This window comes from Nothoprocta perdicaria, unplaced genomic scaffold, assembly GCF_003342845.1.
Source record: "Nothoprocta perdicaria isolate Ctin4 unplaced genomic scaffold, notPer1 scaffold_217, whole genome shotgun sequence".
In the NCBI taxonomy this organism is placed as follows: domain Eukaryota; kingdom Metazoa; phylum Chordata; class Aves; order Tinamiformes; family Tinamidae; genus Nothoprocta; species Nothoprocta perdicaria.
The window spans coordinates 1,122,322-1,143,774 of record NW_020455390.1 but is presented as its reverse complement, the minus strand read 5'-3'; the positions used below and the strand labels follow the sequence as shown (position 1 = coordinate 1,143,774).

At 51.9% G+C, this 21,453-nt stretch overlaps 2 protein-coding genes across 2 annotated transcripts in view; one reads left to right on the top strand and one right to left on the bottom strand.

The window, feature by feature from the left end:
• VPS8 (VPS8, CORVET complex subunit) overlaps positions 1-11,270 on the top strand; it is a 55,154-nt gene extending 43,884 nt beyond the window's left edge. The window contains exons 41-45 of the mRNA XM_026038739.1: positions 3,368-3,448; positions 4,766-4,935; positions 5,681-5,849; positions 10,421-10,501; positions 10,689-11,270. Coding sequence (XP_025894524.1) covers positions 3,368-3,448; positions 4,766-4,935; positions 5,681-5,849; positions 10,421-10,501; positions 10,689-10,838 — 651 coding nt within the window. The 3' untranslated portion in view covers positions 10,839-11,270. The remainder of the gene's footprint in view (positions 1-3,367; positions 3,449-4,765; positions 4,936-5,680; positions 5,850-10,420; positions 10,502-10,688) is intronic.
• Positions 11,271-12,318: 1,048 nt separating this feature from the next.
• Positions 12,319-14,572, bottom strand: CUNH3orf70 (chromosome unknown C3orf70 homolog). The gene has a single exon (XM_026038725.1). The coding sequence runs from the start codon at positions 14,556-14,558 to the stop codon at positions 14,022-14,024; it is 537 nt and encodes a 178-aa protein (XP_025894510.1). The 5' UTR covers positions 14,559-14,572; the 3' UTR covers positions 12,319-14,021.
• Between the last annotated feature and the right edge of the window lie 6,881 nt (positions 14,573-21,453).

The following is a 21,453-nucleotide window of genomic DNA, read 5'->3' as shown; positions in this document are numbered from 1 at the left end:
GGACAAGGGGTGTTAACTACCAACTCCTCGCTGCATCTCTGGGATTCCTCTGATTCCCAATGGCAGATGAGTTTTGAACAGATTAGTTGCCTCTTTTAGAAGCTGTTGGCTTCTAAAAAGTGTGGGGTTTTTTGCCTCTAAATCTTGCTTACTTCAACTGTCATAAATCACGAGCCAGATCACTGCCTGTTTTTCAGTTTTTTGGAATATAGGTTTGAAATGCATGTCTGTAGTCAGCCCTCCTGCTGGGCTAAGAGAAGAGGAAATGGTCTGTGTGATATGTGGCAGCTTTGCCATTCACCTCACGTTGGGAGCCAGGCTCCTCCACTGATAACTTGCCGGTGCTGCGGTCTTATCAGCCTGCAGCTTCTGTGCTTGACATAACACCTTCCTCAGCTTTGCTGCTGGCAACAGTGTCCTTTCTTATCAGCACAGAATATTCTATCAAATGTTTTTTTCCTACCATTCCTTAAAAAAAAAAAAAAAATTTTACTCATGCTGCATTTATAGCAATTGCTGTTTTGTTGCACATCTCCAAATGGGGTTGCATGTGACTGAGAGGCAACCCTGGGTTATTTTGGGAAAGAGACAGGGACGTGGCCCGTGGATCCGTGGCCYATGGGACTGGATGGCCCAGCAGCGTCCTGAACTGGAGGTTACATCTCTGCTTTGTCAGCCCTGGGCGGAGGCCCCTCCTGCCAAGTTGTGTCCTTGATTTTTGAAGCTGTGGAAGATTGCTGTCGTGGCTCTGAGCAATGCACAGGGTCAATGTGTTATTGTTGGGCCACTCTTATTAGTGTCTACACAGAAATTCTTTAACGAGCCCTTCTGGGCTCCAGGGAACATCCCGCCTTTCTGAAGCTCTGAAGATATTTCTGCAAAACACCAAATTCCCTGGGGTGCTTGAGAGTTACTGAAAGTGCCCTCAAGACCTTCTGAGAGAGGTCAGGCCCTTGTGCTGGAGCATGGATGCCCTGGAGCTGCAGGTCTGGCAAGCAGAACAGCTGCCCAGGAATTAACTCAGTTTATTTATTTATTTATTTTCCTTTTTAAGGTGAATGACATCAATAAACTGAGGTAGATTATCTTCCTTTTTCTGAAGAGGGAATTAGAGTATTCCAATTTTAGTGGACTGTGTTTCTTCCTCTGCTGGGCTTAGCTGCTTAGAGATTATACCTTATGCAAATGTTAACTTTGCAGACAAAATGCTGAGCTAAAGGGCACCTTGCAAAGGGCTGCAACCAGACCGTGCTGCTTTCCCAGGAAATAAGTAGTTTCTAGGCATCCATCTCTCATTGCACATTGGCTCAGCTTTATATAATGGAAATCTGGAAATGAAATAATGATTAATGTAATTATGTTTTTATTCTGTATAATGCTATAAATTATTTATTAAATAGGGAAGTGTGAAATAGCTGTGTTGGGAGAAATGCTGGAACAATCCCCTTGAGCATAAGGAAATGTATTGTGCCATTAAGGATGTGAATGCAGCCAGGAGAGGGGGGAAAGACCGAGCATTAATTCCCTTACAAAGCTGAAATCTTTCATGAATGTTTTGCAAGCAGGCACAACTTCCTCTAGTAATGGGCCATTCACCGTGGTGGATGGTGTTTGGAGCTTGTGTAAAAGCTTGCAGAAATAAATAAAGCAGAATTAATGAAATCCTGCTCCTTCAAAACCAACTGATCCCATGAAGCTTTGGTGACTATAGATTTTTGTGGGGCTTGAAACCAGCRACCTGCCAGAAAGGATTACAGTTTGCAGAGGTGGTAGCTCTGGATTTCATGCTCAAGGCAGGTACAGAATTGCAGTCCAAGCAGCACTACCAACAAGAAACATGGGTGACCTTCACCCCTCACTTGGCTGAAGCTCTCCTGTCTAGATCAGGCAGTTCTCTTCCAACCTACCTACCTACCACCACTTGGCTCAAGAAGAACTGAGGAACTGATAGTTGGCCCCGGGGCTCACATTGCTCATCTGCAAAGTTGTAGGTAGCCTCCTCTTCTTTTCTCTTTTTTCCTGTCTTCTCTTCCTCTGCCTCTACCAGCAGAAGAAACAAGTTGCATCTCTACCTGCAGCTTGGCAAGACCAGCTTGCTCTACGTAAATGGCTGCACCCATAGGATTCAAGCTGAGCTTGGCTTAGCTACCTGTGTAAATGTTTTAGAAAGGCGAATAGCTGATGCTCACAAAAASAACTTGCTGTGTGTTGTGGTTCCCGTTTAAGTCGTGTTGGAAGTCCTGGCTTCCCTCCTATTCTCCATAATTCATGTGGTGACTCAGTGTTGTGGGCTTTCCATGCTGTTGCTCTTAAATTATGCACACAGAGAGAAAACTCAGTGTCTGTTGAGTCTGCACTGCTCACCTACCACAAAAGTAGCTTTGGCAGCGTGTTGAGCTCTTCTGTGTCTTGAGACCTGCAGCTGCTTCTGATTCAAGTGATATTACTCAGTGCTGGTTTTATTTAGGCTTGAGCATTGGTTTCTGCCTGTCACTTTTGTGTGAAGGTTGCTGTTCAAAACTGCCCGACCTACTTGGTGTGGCTGCTTTGGGGAGCTCTCCAAGTATGTCAGAGTGCAGCTTCTTGGCAACTTCTCTCTTTGCGGACTTTGTTTTTACTGTGGATTCTCCTTTCTTTCCCTCACTCTCAGTCCCAGCATTAAATCAGCCCTGATCCTTCTCCTTTTTCATTCATCTTAGCCTGAATTTGCTTATCTGGTTCCTTCCTTTCCGGTGTCTGTTGAGCATCCCTCACTTTTCTAGTGTCTAGGCTAGTTCCCTACTCATATATATTATATATTTTACCTTAATCTCATRCCCATGCCCTGGAAGGAAGGTCTTACCAACGCTCTCCAGTGCTCTGACCCTCTCCTCCTTGAGAGTTTGCACCAGCCATGGAGAGCAGATCTCTAGATGTTCATCTGTCTTCTGTGGTATGAGTCCCAACATTCCTGAACGTGGGGGCAGCTGCACAGCCTGCTGGATCTGCCTTCCTCCAACTTGCAGCCAAGTGGATGTTGAACGAGTTTGGGAGTAAGAACCTGAGCTGAGCAGAAACTTGGTGCGGAGCTGGAGGCCTGCAGGGTGCCCTGGGCTCCGCTGAGCAGCAGACACCCGAAGMATTTGGTCTTGAGCAGTGGCATGTCCATGGTCAACATCTGCCCTGGTGCTGCACATGTTGCTTTTGCTGTTTTCTTTGATATTCCTCAAATGTGCTTCCCATTCAGCTCTTGCATCTCCTAGTGAAATTTATAAGTTTAAAATCTGGAATTATAACTTGTGCTTGTGACACTAGTCTGAAAATTAAGAGGCCAGAATGCTTCTCATGACGTACACAAGTCAGCTTTGGTTTTCACTTCTTCACACAGGATCCTGTTTATGGAAAAGGGAAACTTGGAGAAATTCAAGGACTTGTCCTGGGCATGCTGGATACCTTTAACTACGAACAAGTGAGTTCATGCATTTCAGTGCTGTCCACAGCTGCATAAGGAGGCTCTTTTCAGCTGTCTGAATTTCTGCTTTCATTTGCACAGCAGGCTTCAATTGCATGTCCAGTTAGTCTATTTGTGCAATCAGGGAGACATGGGGARAAGGGAGGATGAATTCGTATTACTCACAAACAGATTGCAAGTGAGTGACAAGTACATCATCATGTGGACACTTCTATAGTTTTATTTTATACTAAAATGTACCTATTTTTTCTCCAACTTATCTTTCAGGTAGAAGTTCACAGGCACAAGAGCAACATAGCTGGTCGTTTAACATGGTTTTAAATGTGTTTTTTATATTAGGATGTTTTTCTGCTTCCCCATAGTAATGCTGTGCTTTGCCACTTGATGTGATTTTACCTATATTTCATTCCTTAAATCCCAAGTAGCCTTCAGACTTCAACTTTTTAGTAAAACCCCTCATTTCTAAAACGGAATACGTACACTTCCTCCAACCCTCCATCAATTCTTCCAACCACATGGCACTAGCCTCTTAGCTGCTATTTAAACCTCAGTGTGGCATCATCCAATTTAAAAATAAAATGGGAAATAGCATTACTGTAGAGGGCTGAGTGTAGAGAGAGCAGTTATCTCTCCTCTGAGCTCTTGGGGAAGGTTTGCTCGTAGCCACACGGGCCCTCTGATCTCCCGTGTCCTAGAGGTACTCCGATGCAGGTGTGTGTCACATCTGGACCAGGCTGTGTCCTCCTGAGGATCCCCAGGTGATCTGAAAGCTTCTGTGACTGGTCATAGACCAGAAGCATCTGATCCCTGTTGCTGCTGAAGGAAGCAGGAACTTCTAAAAATTAAGGATATTCCACTTCTGCTTCTTCAGAAACAGCAAGCTTAGGTGGGGAGAACTAGCAAATGAGAGATTCGTGTTTTTTTCATATTTTAATTGTGATAGGGCATTTGAGCTCTGATTTTTATCTACCCATATCTAATAAAATGAGGGATATAAACAGTTTCTTGACAGGGAGAGGCAAAAAGGCAAGCAGAAGCGTGGCAGAGCACAGACTCTGCATCTCCCTCAGTAATCTTGGACAAAAATCAATAAAGCATTATTTAAGAGTGAAAAGATACTGCCTCCATTAACGTATGATAAAAGGGTATTTAGAGATAGTGGCCATAAAATATATAATGAGGTATAAAGAGAATAAATTTTGCTTTTGCTTTTAGTAATCTGCTAAGCTCCTTGTTATGATGAATTGATCAGGATGGCATTTCTGCAGAGATGACAAAATATCCTGGTTATTCTGCCTATTTCCTTTCCCGCAGACCCTTTTAGAGACAACCACGAATCTGTTAAACCACGATCTCCACTGGTCCCTGTGTAACCTAAGAGCTTCTGTCACTAGAGGGCTTACCCCCAAGCAGGATTACTGCTGCATTTGTCTGCAGCAGTACAAGAGAAGGCAAGAAACTGCTGATGAAATCATTGTTTTCAGGTAAAGTCACGGATAATTCTTTGCGTGCAGCCAGCTCTGTCTCAGATGAAAAGCATTGCCTTGCAACTGTGTGAGAGCAGTTCAGCTAGTTCTCAGTTTATCTGCCATCTATGCCAGCAATGCCTGTGTTAGCAGGAGGTGATTTCCTGGTGGAATTGGATAGYGTGGTCCCAACTGATAGTCTCAGCCACCTAGGTGCCTTTACTGAAGGAYATGGCAGGTCTGGAGCTGCAGAAGCTCTTTGGGGATATTCATGAAGCTTAAATGGGCTGGAAACTGGATGCAGGAGGTACAACTGGGGACACTGTCTTGCTGCCAGCTGCTTGCTCTGTCCCAAATGCAGTGCTTTGTGTTGGTGAAGCTTGGCATACTACATATCCATCAAGCCCCCAAGAAGCAATTGCAGCATCCTGGGTTTTTTTTTTTGCTTACTTGTACCTCTTAAGTCTATTGCAGCCCTGGTTTATGCTTCAGTATCTCCGATACTTCTGTGTGTGAGCAGGCAGATGTAAAATCAGAGGGTGAGCTTGGCATTATGATCTATAGCTGTATCGGCACCTGGGCATCTGCTGTTATTTCTCAAAGTCTGGAAATACTGCTGGGTGTGTGAAGGAATATTCGTGCTGCTGATCTACTGTTACAGATAAGCAGCCTGATTTTYTCCTAGCCAGAGATTTCCCTTCTGAAGTGTAATGCTGTTGGCTGCCCTCAAACACCCAGCAGAGTTTTTCTCTTGTCTTTGCAGCTGTGGCCACTTGTACCATTCCCTGTGTCTACTGAGCAAAGAGTGTGGGTTGGTAACCGCAGGCGTGATGAGGTGGACGTGCTACAAGTGCAACTCGAGCAACAARGGAGGCAAACTGAGTGAAAACTTGTCAGAGTTGAAAAAAGGAACTGGAACATCCTTGGCACAGGTAAGGATTTATGAGATGGTTTCTTTTCAAGTTAGGCTGGACAAGATGAGTTCCCTCATCTTATTCTCATGTCCTGTTTTGCTTCCAGGTAGGGGTGTGATCAGCAGCTCTCAGACAGTATCTGCAGTTAACTGGTTAAATTTATGAATGTTTTGTTTGGGTGTGGGTGTAGAGAGTTGGAAATGGAAATGTTTCCATCCCAAAGGTCTGGGGACTGCTAACCAGTGCAAAAGGAAGCTGGATGCCTGTTAGATACATCCACTGCTCTGTTTGGTTTGTAAGAGCCTGGGACGAGCCTTTTGGGCAATTCCTTTCAAATTATATGGAGCTGTGTTTATACAAAAATTGTAGTRTAAGTGAGTGTATTCTCGTGGCTGGATCATAGAGCCCCCATTCTGCCTTCCAGACAGATAGCCTGGCTCTGGGTAAAAGACGTGGAAAGGATTTGACTTGCTATAAATGCTCTTAAAATGCTTGAAGGCGCTTACATGGAAACAAGGCGACTGCAGCTGGAGCAGAGGGGAAGAAGCACAGATCATTGGCTTGTATTTTATTAGCACTGGAAGATATTTGACCGTTCTTAATGCAAGCACAACTCAATAGGATGCTTCTGACTTGTCCTTGGCATGGTACTAGAGGTTGTAAGCAAACAAACAGGCATCTTGCAGGGATGTATTCCAGGAATATTGCACTTGGGGGAGCTGAGAGGAGGTTATCACTGAGGAGGGTCTGGTCCTTGGTACCCTAGGATGCTTTGTGCCTTTGCCACCAGCCTGTCACCAATATGAGGAGTGAAGGATTTTCACTCGTGAAAGCGAAGGAATTCAATCTTGGAGTATGTTTTTATAGTATTGCCTCGGTGTTCTTCTGGCAAATTATTTCCATTTCTATCAAATCAGTTCTGATGCCGAGATCGCTAACAGCGTTAGTCAACTTCAATCAGCCTCTGCATTAACCAAAAAAGAAGCTTCCTGCTTGAAGGGAGACTTCGGAGCAAAGGAATCTCCGAGGGCTCTCTGGAGCGCAGCGCAACCCTCGCAGTCCAACTGTATTAGTTTGGGATATGTGACGGGCAGGAAAGCTTCCCCATGGAGGCCGTGGATCAATGATGGTCCAACCTGGCTGCTTACGGATTTCATGTACCGGCCTGTTGCAGTGACATCCTGGCWCTGGCCCTCGGATCAGGCGGCATTGAAGAACTATTGTTTTAACCTCTAAACCTGACCTGAAGGAATGTGCTCAGCTAGGGGGGAAAGGGCAGGTTTAATTTTGAAAGTCTGGACTAAAAGGATGTTAGTCATTAAGGTGCCTGGCGCTTGATAGCAGGGCCTTTGATTTGGTTATTGTTGAGCTTCTCAGCAAGCAGTTGGTCAGGTGGAGAATCCCTGTTTCTTCCCTCTGACGCTGGTCTGGGCACCTGTCCTGGCAGAAAGAAGTGCAAAACAGTCCGGATGGGGCTCTGGGCTTCAAGGGAGACGTGTGGAGGAGGTAGGTGGGCCAGGAAAGGCTCCCGGCAGGACTCGGTAGCGCCAGGCGGGCCGCGCRCCACCGCTTCCCCTCAGTGCTGGGGCAGGGAGCGGCAGCGATTCCCTGCTCCCCAGCCCTGCCCGGAGCCTCCRGGTGGCCGAGACACCTCCTGGCACCCCGGCTTTGTTATCACGGAAGGACCAGGGAGCAACGGCCGGAGCCTGGCCGGCCTCGTGCGGGTTGGAGAGAGGAGGAGAGGCCGAGCACGGGGCTCGCAGGAGCGGGAGGCCGGCAGGGCCCGCCCATCAGGGCTTGTTCCCAGCCCGGCCTCTTGGCCACCAGCCTCGAGAGCAGAGTCCCAAGGTCTCCTAGGGTTTTGGCACCGCCGTTCTCTCCCGCGCGTTTCCTCTCGGCCCAGCTGGCACCAGGAGCCTCGTGCTGGCCAAGCTGTTATTCCTGCTGTTCCTGCTGCTCCCTGTCTGGCATTGGGGCACATAACAAACAGGGAGCCCAAGGAGAAGCTCAGAAATACAAGTGCTCCTCACTCCCTGCATCTTCTACACCCCATTCCTGCTTCTAGGAACCTTTTCCATAGATCTGTGGGGAGCTAATCCAGGTACTTTGAAAGACCCCAAATACTTTGTCTCTTACTACACCCTGATGCCTTTTTTCCCGTTTCCCTCCCCACAGTGAGATCTCCCCTTTCGATATTTATTTTCTTTGCAAGCTTTGCAATAAAAGCTGCCTCATCCTGACAAATGCCACTGAGCATCTGGAGTGCGTTTCGCAGCACTGGTCGTGCTCTGCTGAAACAAAGGCTGTCACTTTGGATTTTGCAGCGCCGCCGAGATTTATATGCAGAGCGACAGCCCAGCAGACAGGGCGGCTTTTTTTTCCATTCCTGCTTTGCATGCATGACTCCCATAGCAATTGCCTTGAAACTGGAGCGGGGGCAGTGGAGAGATGTCCCAAACCACTGCAGAACCATCACTGGATCGGGTGGTAGCCCTTCCTTGAAGGACCCGTATGGGGGATGTGCTTGGAACCTCCTGCCCCAGTGTGAGCGCAGCCAGGAGCTCTCATCCCGACTCCCAGCAAGTACCAGCACTCTGCAAAGGTTTCACAACTCTGAAAATACCCATTTATTGACGGGCAGTTCTGTGCATTTTCTTGTGCAGCAGTGTTCCCATCTGCAGGATTAACGGGAAAAGGCCCTGCCGTAGCTTTGGATCAATYGCCACGCTCCTAGGGTTACGTGAAAGCCGCTCCCTTCCAACAAAACAGTCCCTGGCTCGGAGGATCTGTGGAACAGACTTATTTAAGTGCAGCAGGGGCTGCTGCAACCTGTTGGTGTCTCCGATGCCGGGAGCCGCGGGTCGCTCCCAGCCGGGACGCTGGCTCCCCRAGGGGCGCCCGCAGCGCGGAATCGCTGCCGCAGTTTGTCCAGCAGGTTTTTCCATGTTTGTTCTACTTTTTTTTTCCCCGTATTTATTCGACTTTTTTTCTGTGTTTATTTTTTTCCATGTTTGGCTGTTTTTCCGTGTGCGTTCAGTTTTTTCCTAGGGAGTGTGAGCTAGCTGTCCCTTGGGAATGCTTTGCTCCCTGTCAGCAGCGGGAATGGGACCCTTGGGCTTCCTGGTTCGGAGGCTGTGCTGCMAATACAGGCGCTGGCCCTGTGATGGCTGCTTAGCAGAGAGGTTTTGTGATACAAATAACATCCCGAGGGGGAGAAATCCAAGTCAGCACGGACACCCAGGGTGCAGGATCCGCACTCTGGTCATTGCCCTCCTCTCACGCTGCTYGAGTGTCTCAAAAGTGGTTTTCATTGCCCGGGTGCCAGGGCTGTGCCTGACTTTCCTTGGGTACTGATTGAAAATTGAGCTGCCGCCCCCAAGTTGATGTGATCAGTGGTCAAATGCCCCTCTCTCCTGTCTCCGAATCCCTCCCTCATCCCTGGCTCCAYGACCTCCCCACACCAGGACTCGAGCCTTGAAGGCAGCGATACTGGCGGATCACTGGGCTTGATCCGCTGCCTAAGAGAGTCAAGGTAAATTCAAATCCAATAAGCAGCCCCTTGCTGTAGGGCTGTAGCACTGTGGCTTAGCAGCCCCTGGGAAGTGTCTGTTTTCTTGAGAAAATGTTTAAGAAGGAATATTGAGCGTTCCCATAAAAATAGATCCCCAGAGATGACAGCTGCCAGATTGCGGCTYGGGAGCGCGGCTGTTCTCCCTGGCACCCAGCGCGGCTCCTGCGTGATGCTTTTGTTTTGGAACACGAGCAGAAATGTTCAAAATAGAAATATTGTGATGCGATCAAACGGATCGAGCCGCCCAGAATGCGAAACCTCACCCTCCCTCCCCGGCCTAGTTAAACGATGCCTTTTAAAGCAGCTTGCATCTCAGCCTGGTTTATAGTAGCACTGTTGTCGCGCGGCGCCTTAACCTTGTGGTGCAATGAAGGGTCTCTGCAAATCTCTTTTCTTTGTCTGCACCTGGTGCTTTTGCCCTTGCATCCAGCCTGCTCGTGTTCCTCGGACTCACACCTGCAAGGCTGGCACTGCTGGCAGCAGCTCCGTGCCCGTCATGCCCAAATTCTCTTGGGATGTGACTGCTCCCCATGTGTGAATCATCCTTTTTTCCCCCTAGCCTTTTCCCCCTTGCTTCCTAGCGTTTAGTTTATGGTGTGGGGAAAAGAGGGACCTTGGGAGACAACTTTAGTAGTAATTTAAATAGTAAGTGCTCCCCAGTAATAGCCCTGAGCCATCTGTGCCTGATCACAGCCTGCTGCTGTGTGTTGTGAGCCAGCAGGGAGATGGAGCGGGGCCTGGGGAAATGAGGCAGAAATCCCGGGGGAAAGCAGAGGGAGGGCAGCTTACCTGGGGAGCCTCAGCACGTCGCTTCCCAGCTGGTCCCAGGGGAGAGCTTGCCCTTCCCTACAGCGTGAGCAGAAGTGACTCCAGAAGTGGAAAGATGGTCTTTTTTGTCCTCTCCTACCAGGCTGCGCCCTGGCTGCTCCAGGCAGGCAACTGGGAGCAGGGATGAATTTCTAGGGAGATCAATTTGAATCTCGTGCGTTGCTTTTGTAACCTTCTTATCTTTTATCAGGTGGCTTCAGAGTCTCCATTGGATCCTCAGCAAATCCAAGCTTTTGACCAACTCTGCCAGCTCAACCGAGGCACTTCCAGGGTTCGTTCTGCTGCTTTTCCTTTGGGCTTTAAATTGGTAAAGATAGTCCAAGTGGGTCCTGCTGTCTCCTGCCACAGCAGATGGCTGGCGGGTTCTGGTTGCTGTGGGGAGCAGGTGAGCTCTCCAGGTCCTTCCACACCTCACCCTGAGTGTTTCCAGCTCAGGCTGCGTGTTTTCTGTCCCGCAGTTGGCTCTGCTGACGGAGCTGTCCCGCGGGCACGGTGGTGAGAAGCACGGGCTGCTCAGCGCTTCCCACGGCGACACTGCCACCAGCAGCGTCTTCCAGAACGAGACGTTCCAGCTGCACCTGGCTCCCCCTCCGCTCGCCCAGGACTAGCGCTCCTGCCCTCCCGCCCGGCGCGGGAACCACGGTTGGTCTGGGGCCTTGGTGCAGGGTGGCTTGGCCACCGTCACCCTGGACTTCTCCCCATCCTGCCCAGTGCGTGGCCCTGGGGCCTGCACAAGCCCTGGGACGTGTGCGCCGTGGGCTAAGGGTGCAAAGCCTGCGTGTGCCCAGCACCTGTGTGTCCCGAGGGGCTGCGGTGAGGCTGCTCACGGGTGCTGCACTGGGTGTTAATTTTAGTGCTTGTGGAAGCTGTTGTTTTGCCTGGCCTGCTGCCTCCGGGAAAGAGCCCGGGATGGTTGGATGGCACCAACCCGTGGGCCTGGCAAGGCTGGAGCCTGCCAGGAAACGCTGTGCGTGTGAGGGAGCTCACCCGGGCGCGGGCTGTTCCTCYGACCCCCCATTAAAAACCAGCCCCTGGTGGAATCCGGCTGTGCGGGTTGTGTGTGCGGGGAGCGGTGGTGGCTGCGGGGCTGGCCGAGCCACAGGCTGCCGCCTTCCAGTGCCGCGGCCACCGGGTGCCRGCACCAAAGTGTCTGGGCCCTGTCCTGCTGTGGGCAGCTTGTTCCTACATAGCCAAGTCGAACCCCAATGTCGGGTCTTCCCCCCAAGCCCCGTACTCGGGCCATCCCTTAGCCTGGACAGGACCTGCTGCACGAGGCTCTGCTGCATTTCTGCCCGTAGCAGGTGCTTCAAGGTGCCCTTGTGGCATGTAGCCATGAGTGACCGCTCCTTTGCTGGAAACCTCAGAAGGCTTCACTGCACTATGGAGAACACACAGTTATTCAGGACAAGCAGAAGGGCTCCAGTTGTTTAGTATTTTATTAAAGAAGTAACATACACACCTCTCCCAGGCAGAGTGGAGCAAGTAGCTCAGGGCAAGCCTTGCAGAGCAGAGCTTTGCCCGTGTTTGTGCAAAGAAAAGAAATCCCCGTGGTGTGAGGACGATGGTGCTGACCTAGGTGAGTGATGTGAGCTCGGCGAGAAAGGGGCCACAGTGTTGGCGGCTAAAACACTTCCCAGAACTGGCCCTGTCCCACACCAGGCTGCTCCACGGCCGTTTTACAGGTACAACAGAAGGGAGAGGCAGCTTATTGTGCTTAAGACATCCGAACAAATCCTGGTATAAGAGATACTCACAGCTTGTGAATATTGCTAATTACTTACAGTTAAGAAAGAAGGAATCTTGCCGACAGTGATAGGAAGCTGCAAGACTGCAGGATCTTAAGGGTAATTCGTGGGCAAAAAAAAGCCCCACTGATTTGTCACTACCCTAAAAGCAGCCCCCCRTGTGCTCCCTCTTGCCACGTGGGAGGGTCCTGGTCCCCCTTGCTGGGCCTGGCACCCCACCCGTGACAGTGGGTGGCAGGTCCTGCTGCCATTGGTACCTGGGAGGACGCACCCGCCAGGCACACGCGCGAGGGCGACAGCTCTCCACGCAGGTTACACGTGAAAGATTAAATGTGAGTAAATGCTGTAGGCTTATACATAATGCCTTCTTCTACCTATGAAATGTGTCTGGTCAAAAGACAGCAAAACGTTGTTAGAAACCTTGGTTAACCAAGAAAGACAACCCCCTCCCCCTTAAAAAATAAATAAATCCTATTTAGTGTTTACTACAGCCTTYGTTTAAATGCCCTCAGAACACTGGAATACCTTTAAGTGCCTCGTGAAAATGTATCTGCTCATGCACTGGCCCAAACTCCTCATTTAACAAGCATTGCACTTTTTATAGAAGTCATCAAAACTATAAAACCTATTGTTTTTGTCTGAAAGTGTTAGTCTAAAAAGTACAGGATCACTTCCTAGCCATGTATGTTAAAGTCCTAGCACACGCGCGGGTGCACGCGCGCACACGCACCGTTACCTAAACATTTTCTAAAGTTACGGATTACAAAGTGTATAAAATTAGTAGTACGTCGTCAGGATACAGTGAGAGCGATGAGCCATTCTAGAACACAGACTACAACCTAGTATCAGTCACTAAACTGTACACGTTTATACAGCCTTATATTCACCACTGACTTTTGAAACGTAAACAGTAAATACACAAAGAAATTCAGTAATGCTGCTGAAAACACAGTTATTACTGACTCCAACTGCTTCGAGCTGACTGAAATCTTCTGAGAAAAGACAGTTTTGTTTTGCCAGGCGTAGCCAAGACAAAGCTACCAGCAAAACAGCTCTCGTGTTTGCAGCTGTTTAAGGAACAACTTGTTCAGATGCTGCTGCTGAACTGGATGAGGAGGAGGGCGAAGGCGAGGGCGCCTCTCCCAGGCAGCGTCACCTTGGGCTGTGACCCACCGAGCGCTGCTGCCGCGCTGGGCCGAGCTCCGCCAGCGCAGTGGGGCGCCCAGGGAGTGGGTTTTTGACCTTATTTCTTCTTAACGTGTTATCCCTCAGGCAGACAGGGGCCCTGAGGCCACTTGGTGCCGTGCGCGGGTGCCGCTCCTGAGGGCGTTTGGCAGTTTTGGAGGTAGTCAGTGCCTTTCACCTGCCCTTCGGCACCTCCATCTAGAAGGGTCATGGCTTGGGCCATGCTCCTTCCTCCCTCCCTCCTCTTCCTCCCGCTAAGCAGCAAAAGGGCCAACCCCCTTCCGCAAGACCCACACAGGACAGTGACTCCCTGGCTGCAGGCGATGACCGACCTCCGGAGCAGGAATCGCCTTTTCGGGAGGTTTCGGAGCCTGCGGATGCCGGGTGCGTAGCCTGGCGGAACGAGGAGGCACTTTGTGCGTTCTCTGGCCTGCCCTGCTGCCCAGTGCCGGGCACGAGGGCCGACACACGGGGACGCGTGGGCACAAGGAGAGCGGCTCCGGCCCCGCGGGGACGAGCGAGGACACTGGGGCCGCGCTGCTCGCGGACAGCCTTGCTGCACCAGCAAGACACCCCGTGCACGCATCGCCCTACGAGCACCCTGTAACCCACRCCACGCACAGGGCCTCCTTCGCCCATAGAAGTCCTAGGGTTCACCSCTGTCTTACACAGGAGAGTCCCTTGGGCTGAGGACACGTCACCATCGCCCAGCTGGCTGCTCGCGAGCCGCRCGCCCGGGCGCCGTCTGAGAAACGGAGCGCACTGGAAAAAAGGGATTGTCAGAAAAACGGAAAATTAGAAATACTACAAAAGCAACGTTACTGAGTGGGAACCGGACTGATCTGCTTCCACCTTGCTGGCTCACACGGTGGTTTCTATAGTCTCGATCACTTCCATTTCGCACTGCGAGGGGGACAGGAGCGGGCACTCATCGGGCTCCCAGCTGCTGTCAGGGCTGTAGTCTTCTTCGGAACTCAGCTCCGCGCCCCCCTCCGTGTCCTCATCGCACGACTCCACGTAGTGAACGCCCACGGCGTTGATGCCGGAGTCCTCGGAGCTGGAGGGGGACGAGCAGTGCTCCGGCTTTGGCGTATTGCTCTCGTGTGTGATTAAGGCATCGCGGGCGGGCGCCTCCTCGGGCCGGCCCTTGTGCGGCGCCGGCGGGGGCTGCCGCTGCACGTAGCACATCTTGCCGTTGATGCATTTCACCCGGTAGTTGTCGATGAAGAGGTCGGCGATGGTGCAGAACTGCGGCGAGGGCGGCGGCAGCGGCGGCTGGAAGACGGGCGCGAACTTGAGGAAGTGCTCGGTGAGGGAGACGGAGATCTGGATGGTGTTGGCAGATTCCCGCGGGCGGACGGGTATTTCGGTGCTCGGGAGCTGCTCCACGGGCGTCATGGGCTGGTAGACATACTTGCCTGCGGGGAGAACAGAAGAGCAGCGTTCACAGACTGAGATTTGGAGCAAGAAGATGCCCCAACACACGATGTTCGCTCTGAGTGGTTAACACCACCTAGTAGAGCCTTCGGGTCAGCAGCCACTTTGTTTTTAGTGGTCTGAAAACATGCGAAAAAGTGGGTTTTTTTCCCCTTTTCCTCCCTGAATGTCGACCAGTTCTACCCATTCTGTATTGCTAAAATGACTTAAGTTATTGTATGCAGGGATGCTTGCTGCAATGCAAAATGCTTCCATGGTCTTTTTTTTCTAGTCACTGAATAGGGTTTTGTTCTGTATTATAAACGAGGGGCTTCAGACGTGTTTGCAAGTGGAATTTTAAGGCGAAAAATAAGGGAATTCCCAAGGCATAGAAATGCCTTTGACGTTTTGATTATGTGGCTAAGTAATAAGAAAATAGGATTATGTTGGCTATAGAGAGAACACAGAGTGCAAATCGAACAGCACAACTGCGAGTCTGCGCTAAAAAAAGGGAAGAAAGAGCAGAAAATCAGTACTTTGTTAGGAAAAACCAAGCAACCTGAGGCTATACCAAAGACTCTAAAATGCCACGTTTTCCTTGCATGAAGTCTGAAAGATTCACGTCCCCCTGGGGGTTCATAAACTATGAAAACACAGATTTCCAGAAGACCTGCAAGTAGCGGRGCCCTCGGAAGAGTTGTGATGCCGGAGCTGTAACTGCTACAAATGCCGCTCTGTGAAGAGAAGGGATCAGAGCAACGGAGGGATGTTTTGAGAGGGGATCGGAGCATCGGAGGGGCGTTTTGACGCTTGCAGCTCTCCGGGTGAAGCGCAGGAAGCCACCCGAGAACCGAGGGCCTGCGTGACTCGGGCTCCGCTGCCCTGAGGAGACGCAGCGACCACGTCTCATTGCACTCGGAGGTCGGTGAATTGGCGGCTCCTTAGGGAAGCCCGGGTAGCGCTCGCCTGCTGAAAGCCAGGATGTGGATCAGGGCAGGGAGACAGGGGCTTTCTTCTCCCTCAGGAAGGTCTCTCTCCTCCCGCTCGGCCTCMTTTTCATAGGAAACCCCCCCGCCTTCGCCCACAAGCCCTTTCCAGATGGTGACTGCTGATTGCGGCACCTTCTTCAACAAAACCCACCCCACAGGACCGCGTTGTTTTCCACTTAAGGTAACTGCCACGTGTGCTGGCCAAGGGACCATGGAGAGGAAACACACGRGATTTAAGCCAAGGGAGCTTCCAGCACAGGCAGGGAAGAAAAATCACTGACAAACCTTCAAGTGGCGGAAATAGATGTGTTTCATGAGCTCCCTGAGCMTCTGACAGCAGCAGGAATCCGCTTTCCCTCACAAACCGGAGCTCAGCAAATGCAGCAGCTGAAGCTTCAGGCCGGGGTTTGCAGTCTCGGGTTGAGGAAACCCGGCTGCTTGCGGGCAGGCACGGCCTTGCTTCAAGCTTCGGCTCTGCCTGAAGCCCCCTTCTCTCCACAGCTGCTGAAAAGAACGGCTCAAAATGCCCCCATGGAGGGCAGGGTCCAAGCAGAGGCCGGGGAGACACAGCTCGGCCGACGTGTGAGCTCAGCCCGTGTGGCAGCTCTGCCCCGGGTTTCAAAGCTGCCACCCTGGCGCTAATTCCAGGGTGGAAGGAAACAGCAACTATGTTAACAGTGGCTTTGGAGCGGCCGCCGACGTTCACTCACGTTCCGAGGACAAGCGAGGCCGGGACGAGGTGGGAATTGCCCGGCAGAAAGGCACCAGATCAGGAGCTCCGTAACGTTTGCAGCGCCCTGCTCTACGTACGGGGTGCAAGGGCACCACGAGTATCACGCGAAAAGCAAACGCAGAAGGGGACAATAAAARCCAGTCAGTTGGCGAGGGCCGCGGCCGATGGTGGATCCCGGTGGTGGAGCCGGCTCCGCAGAGCGGCCCCTTCCCTGGCTTGCTCGCCACTTCTGCCTAGGTGGAYGGCAGCAATTTGACGATGGAAAAATACCGCGAATGCTGAACGCAGCRGGGGGCTGGCTGAAAATCAGGCTCAGGTTGCTGCATTCGCAGACGTTGGGGGAGATSATAAACACGGGAAGAGTTGCTATAGAGAAGCTTCACAGTTTCAGCTTCGCCGTCCTGCCAACGCTGCAAAGGGCTAAGAAGTGGCAGCGAGTTACGGTTTGTCTCCTTGGTGTTTAATGGGAAATGTGTGAAAGGAGGCCCTGCCAAAATTGTTTCGTGGTAAGTCTGCACGACAGCCATATGTTGACAGACGATGTGATTAAACGCAAGACAACTGAGAGCTCTAGCAGGAGGTGTGTTGGACGCGCCTCACCGGTGGGCCCAGCCGAAGCCCGTGCCAGGACCCGCGCCGGCTGCTGCTGCTGCACACGCAAAGCTTTGCTCCCCCAACAAAATGCGTTTGTGCTCAGCTAAAACCAGGTTTCCATTTCTTGGTTATTCAGTTCACTCTCCTGATAGTCAAAGAATGAGACTTATTGTGAATTACCGCATGCGAGTCCCTATATAACCGCAAAGCAGCCCCTCAAAGCGAGGGCAAGGAGGTGAGCTGACAGGCAGTGCTCTTCTCCCTGCCTCCCTCTTCACAGAAATACCATTTTCTTGCCCAAAAAGATGTACAGTGCTCACCGAAGCCTTGGCTCTGCTCCTCTGGGGCTACCTGCCAGCAGAGCCACGCAACTCGCAAAATACTTTATCCCCCACAGTACACACAGTCGCAAASAGATCGATATATATGTGCATATATATGGTCTGTTTGCGGCTACGATTACCAGAACTAGGTGGCTGATTGTCTGGAAGCTGAATTAAAGCGTCTCCTACGGCACCCAGAAGCCACGTAAGTGGAAGCGGAGGAGGAAGCGGCGAGGCCGCCACGTCCCTCTGAACATTCCTAATGGAGCAGCCTGCRTGCGTCCTCACCGGAGAGACGCAGCAGCAATTTCCGGGGCTAATACAAAATAACTTAACCATGAAATAAGCAGAGGTGCTGCTTAAACGTTTTATTCTCCGCTTCCCCTCGTGCCAGCGTTCGAGGTTCCCTCTGGCATTCATTAGCGTGCTCAGCATATTGAAATCAAAAGAAATCCATCCTCGGGCTGCCAGGTTTCTCGCGACAAACCCTCCCCTCTCACCCTCTCACCACGCTCCCGTGCCAGGACAGAGGCTTTCCACGGCAAAACCGGCTGCTGCGACCTACAGGCGTTGAAAGCAACGGAGCTTCGTGTCGCAACCCGCGGGACCGGGGCTGCGGCTCTGCACAGTTCCCGGCAGCTTTGCGGGAKGGAGGGCAGCGCAGCGCGGCCGTGTGCTCCTTGCGGGGCTCCGCGGCTCAGCTCGCCTCCTCTTCCCCAGCACTGTTTGCACTACGCGTCACCGTGGCGTCGCTTGCCAAGGTCCTCAACAGGCRAAGAGCAAGAATAGGCTCCAAAGCCCAGCATAAACCCAGGCGCGCGCAAAGCAGCAGCTCGCGCGGGAGGGAAGGCAGTCCCAGCCTAAGGAACAGCATGGAGCACCCTGCCGAGCCTCCAGAGAGCGAAGGCAGTGCGAGCAGCGCCCCGACCTCCTGCCCACGGGCCAGCTTGAGCTGAGACTTGGCTTCAGCACGAGGCGGGTTAAACCTGAGGCCTTCAATGTTAACCCAAGGAGAGCTCGCACCACGGGGGCTCTCCCAAACCCGTGTATGCGGTAAAACCTTGGTGACTTGTCTCTCAAACAACACCTTGCTCAGGGCAAATAATGGAGAACTGGCAAAGGGTCTACGAAAGGGCCTTGTTTTGTGTCCCAGTGCTGGGAGAGCAGAGACCCGGCAGCCCACRGACAATGTGCGAACCGTCAGACACCTCGGTGGGTCCTAAGAGCCCGCGGGGGCTGTGGGTGGCACAGCCTGAATGGGGACGATGCCTGTGGGCGCCGCGCGCTGCAGCGGCGGCCGGAACGATGCTCCGCTCCTTCCTCCTTTCCTCCTGCAGTTAGATGCTAGCTTGGAGCAACAGAAAGAAACACTTGCACCGAGCCCTGCAGTGGCTCCAAATTACGCTTTGCTTGGAGCATGGTAACAGCTTTGGCACAGGGATGAGGACAAACCGTAGGAGAAACCAGGAGATTTATGGAAGTCACGTGTAAAACAAAACAAAAAGAGAAACCAAATAACAGTCTCCTRCTAACCCCGCTTCCCTTTTTTTGCATCATATAGAGCAGCCAGGACGTCTCCTCCAGCAAAACACCCCGGGACGTGCAGGGAACGGGAGCCACGGAGCCACTGGGGAAAAGAGGAGGATCTCGTGGCCCTGTGAGGCACTGCCAGCTTTATGGCGCGGGACTGGAAGATGTTTGGTGGAGCTCAACGGCACCATCGCTGCCTACTGAAACACCTGCCAGCTTTGAGGATCCTCATATATAGAGGTAGGGGACACCTTAACCCAAGTGGTATCTTAGTGGTATCTTCGCTTCTTCCAAACAAAAAGCAACCCAGAGATTGTTCAGACATGTTTCTAGTGCAGAGAGCAGAACCAGAGCAGGTCAAATGTGCTCCAAGGAGAGGCCAAACACTGCAGGAGAGCTGGGGTCGCTCCAGCTTCACCATAACGGAGGGCAAAGTCACACAACAGCACCTGGGTACACGGAGAAGCCTCCGCCGCCTTCAGAGGTGGCTTGGTACAAACAGCAAAATAAATGGCCCGTTTTCACAGAAGCACCAAGTCAGAGCACCCACAAACCTGTCCTGCTCATTCAAGCTCCGGGGAGAACTGCCCCTCCTCCTGCAACTTCACGGGGATTTGGTCCCGCTGCCAGCTCCTTTCCCACGTGAAGCAGAGCTGTTCCCTGCGGCTGCTGTACAGTGACGGAGGCAGCTGGGACAGCCCGTGACTTGACAAGCCAGGAGCTTTGCACAGGGAACCAAGAAAGATGGGAGAGGTAAGAAAGTTTTTCTTCATCATAATTTGTAGTTYAATGCTCTTCTATCCCGAGCTGCTTTAAACACAGAAAGGATGATGCCTTTGCCTGCGGGAGCTGCCTCGCCTCTCCCGGCACTCCACGCACCTCCACGTACAGCAGGCAGCTATTAAATGCAAACAAACCCCAGGTCTTCCCGCTATCAGCCCCGCTCTTTCCGTTCTTACACTGGAAAAAAAAAAAAAAAAAAGAAAGCATCCCTAGAGGGCCTAGAAGTGCTTCATGCAGCCGTAAACTCCCTCAGAGCAACCGGATTTGTTTGGTAACCACTGAAAGGCAGCGCGAGATTGACATCCCGAACGGCACTTATGGAAAGGAGCCGCTTCTGTCCCCTCCGCGGGCGTCACGGAGCGCGCCCGGGGCCGGGGCCGGGGCCGGGGCCGGCTCCTGCACCGTCCCTGTGCGAAGCGGCCTCCGAAGGGGACAGCCGCTGCTCCCCGCATGCTCTGCCCAAGGCTTTCAGCCTCCAGCCTCTGCTGGGCATTTTTTAAAATCATTAAGCAAAACAGCAAGAAATGGCTTTGCGTTCAGTATTGGTTTTACAAAGCCAGCCCCTGCAACCTCTGCTCAAGGTTCAGCGTCCCATCGTATTCACCCAGAGCGGCAGGGTCCTGACACGGGTGCAGCAACGGGGAAGGGTGACCACGGAGCAGCGTCCAAAGCTGCCTACGGGGAACAGAGTCACGTCCCAGCATGGAGCACGGAACAGAGCAGTCACAACCCTGGGGCGGATGCGTTGCCCCCATGAGCCCCTCCACGGGACGTGAGTCATCCTGGGCACTGCTGCGYGAGGAGAAGAGCCTGGTCACCCGCAGCGCCGGCCGCGACCTCGCTCGGTAGCGACACCCTCCACCACATGTCCTCTTGGCTCTGCAGGGGCTCCACTACACGCAGCGCTGCTCTCCTCTGGAGGACCCGCAAAACCCACCTGGATGCCACCCCGTGCTCCGGGTGTCCCTGCTGGAGCAGGGGGTTGGACCAGATGAGCTCCAGAGGGCCCTTCCAACCTCAACCATSCTGTGATTCTGTTCTTCTCTCGTTCGTGGTTCTGTTAGAAGCCTCTACTGCAAAAACACCGTTGTGGAGAATTTAAAGCAGAAAGGAGGACCCAGGAAGCCCCTCGCTGGGCACGGCAAGGAAAAGGCTTCCAGGTACAAGCACAACCAAACAGCCGTCGAGGGAAGAGGCAGGTGGGCTCGCGAGCTCCGGTGGAAAAGGGAACATAAATGTGTGGCTCTTGTTAAAACTGCTTTGCAATATTGGTAATATGTAAGTTCCAACTGTTAAGTTGTCTAAATTAAGGTATGATAAAAAAAACAGACCTAGTTGCCAAGCAATCATATTTTACTTTYCTGGTAGGTTTCTGTCTTCCATCTATATGAATACACTGAACTATTGACCAAAATATCATTAAATTGCACCAATYGCACTTCCTGAATTCTGTGATGTGTCGCTACGCAAAGATGATTCCTTAAGATGAGAACCAAAGTTCAGTGCAAAACATACCTGGCTCTTGAAGGCCCTGGGATAAAAGCGACAACGCAGAAAAACAGGGTCACTTGATGCGTATGCACATACGTATGGCCACGTACTACCTGGAGACCAATCTACTGGGCAGCTTCTTAGTTTAATCCAAGCTCGTGCTGCTCGTGCTGAACGCGGAGGAGTTTCTCCCGGACTTTGGGAGAAAGACACAGAGTGATTCCCCTTCACACTGTGCTTGAAGATTCAGCCCTACAGAACGTGCTCACAAGTGCAATCCCAAGCTTTCCCTTTGGTGTTTGGATTCTAAACAGCAATCCTTGTTACAGCAAAGATTCCCTAACGAACATCCGCGGGTTCCCGCCAAGGCTCCGAGCTCCCCGCCCAGTTAGGCGAAGTCCGTGTRTTTGGGTTCCCTTTCAAGCAGCACAGGA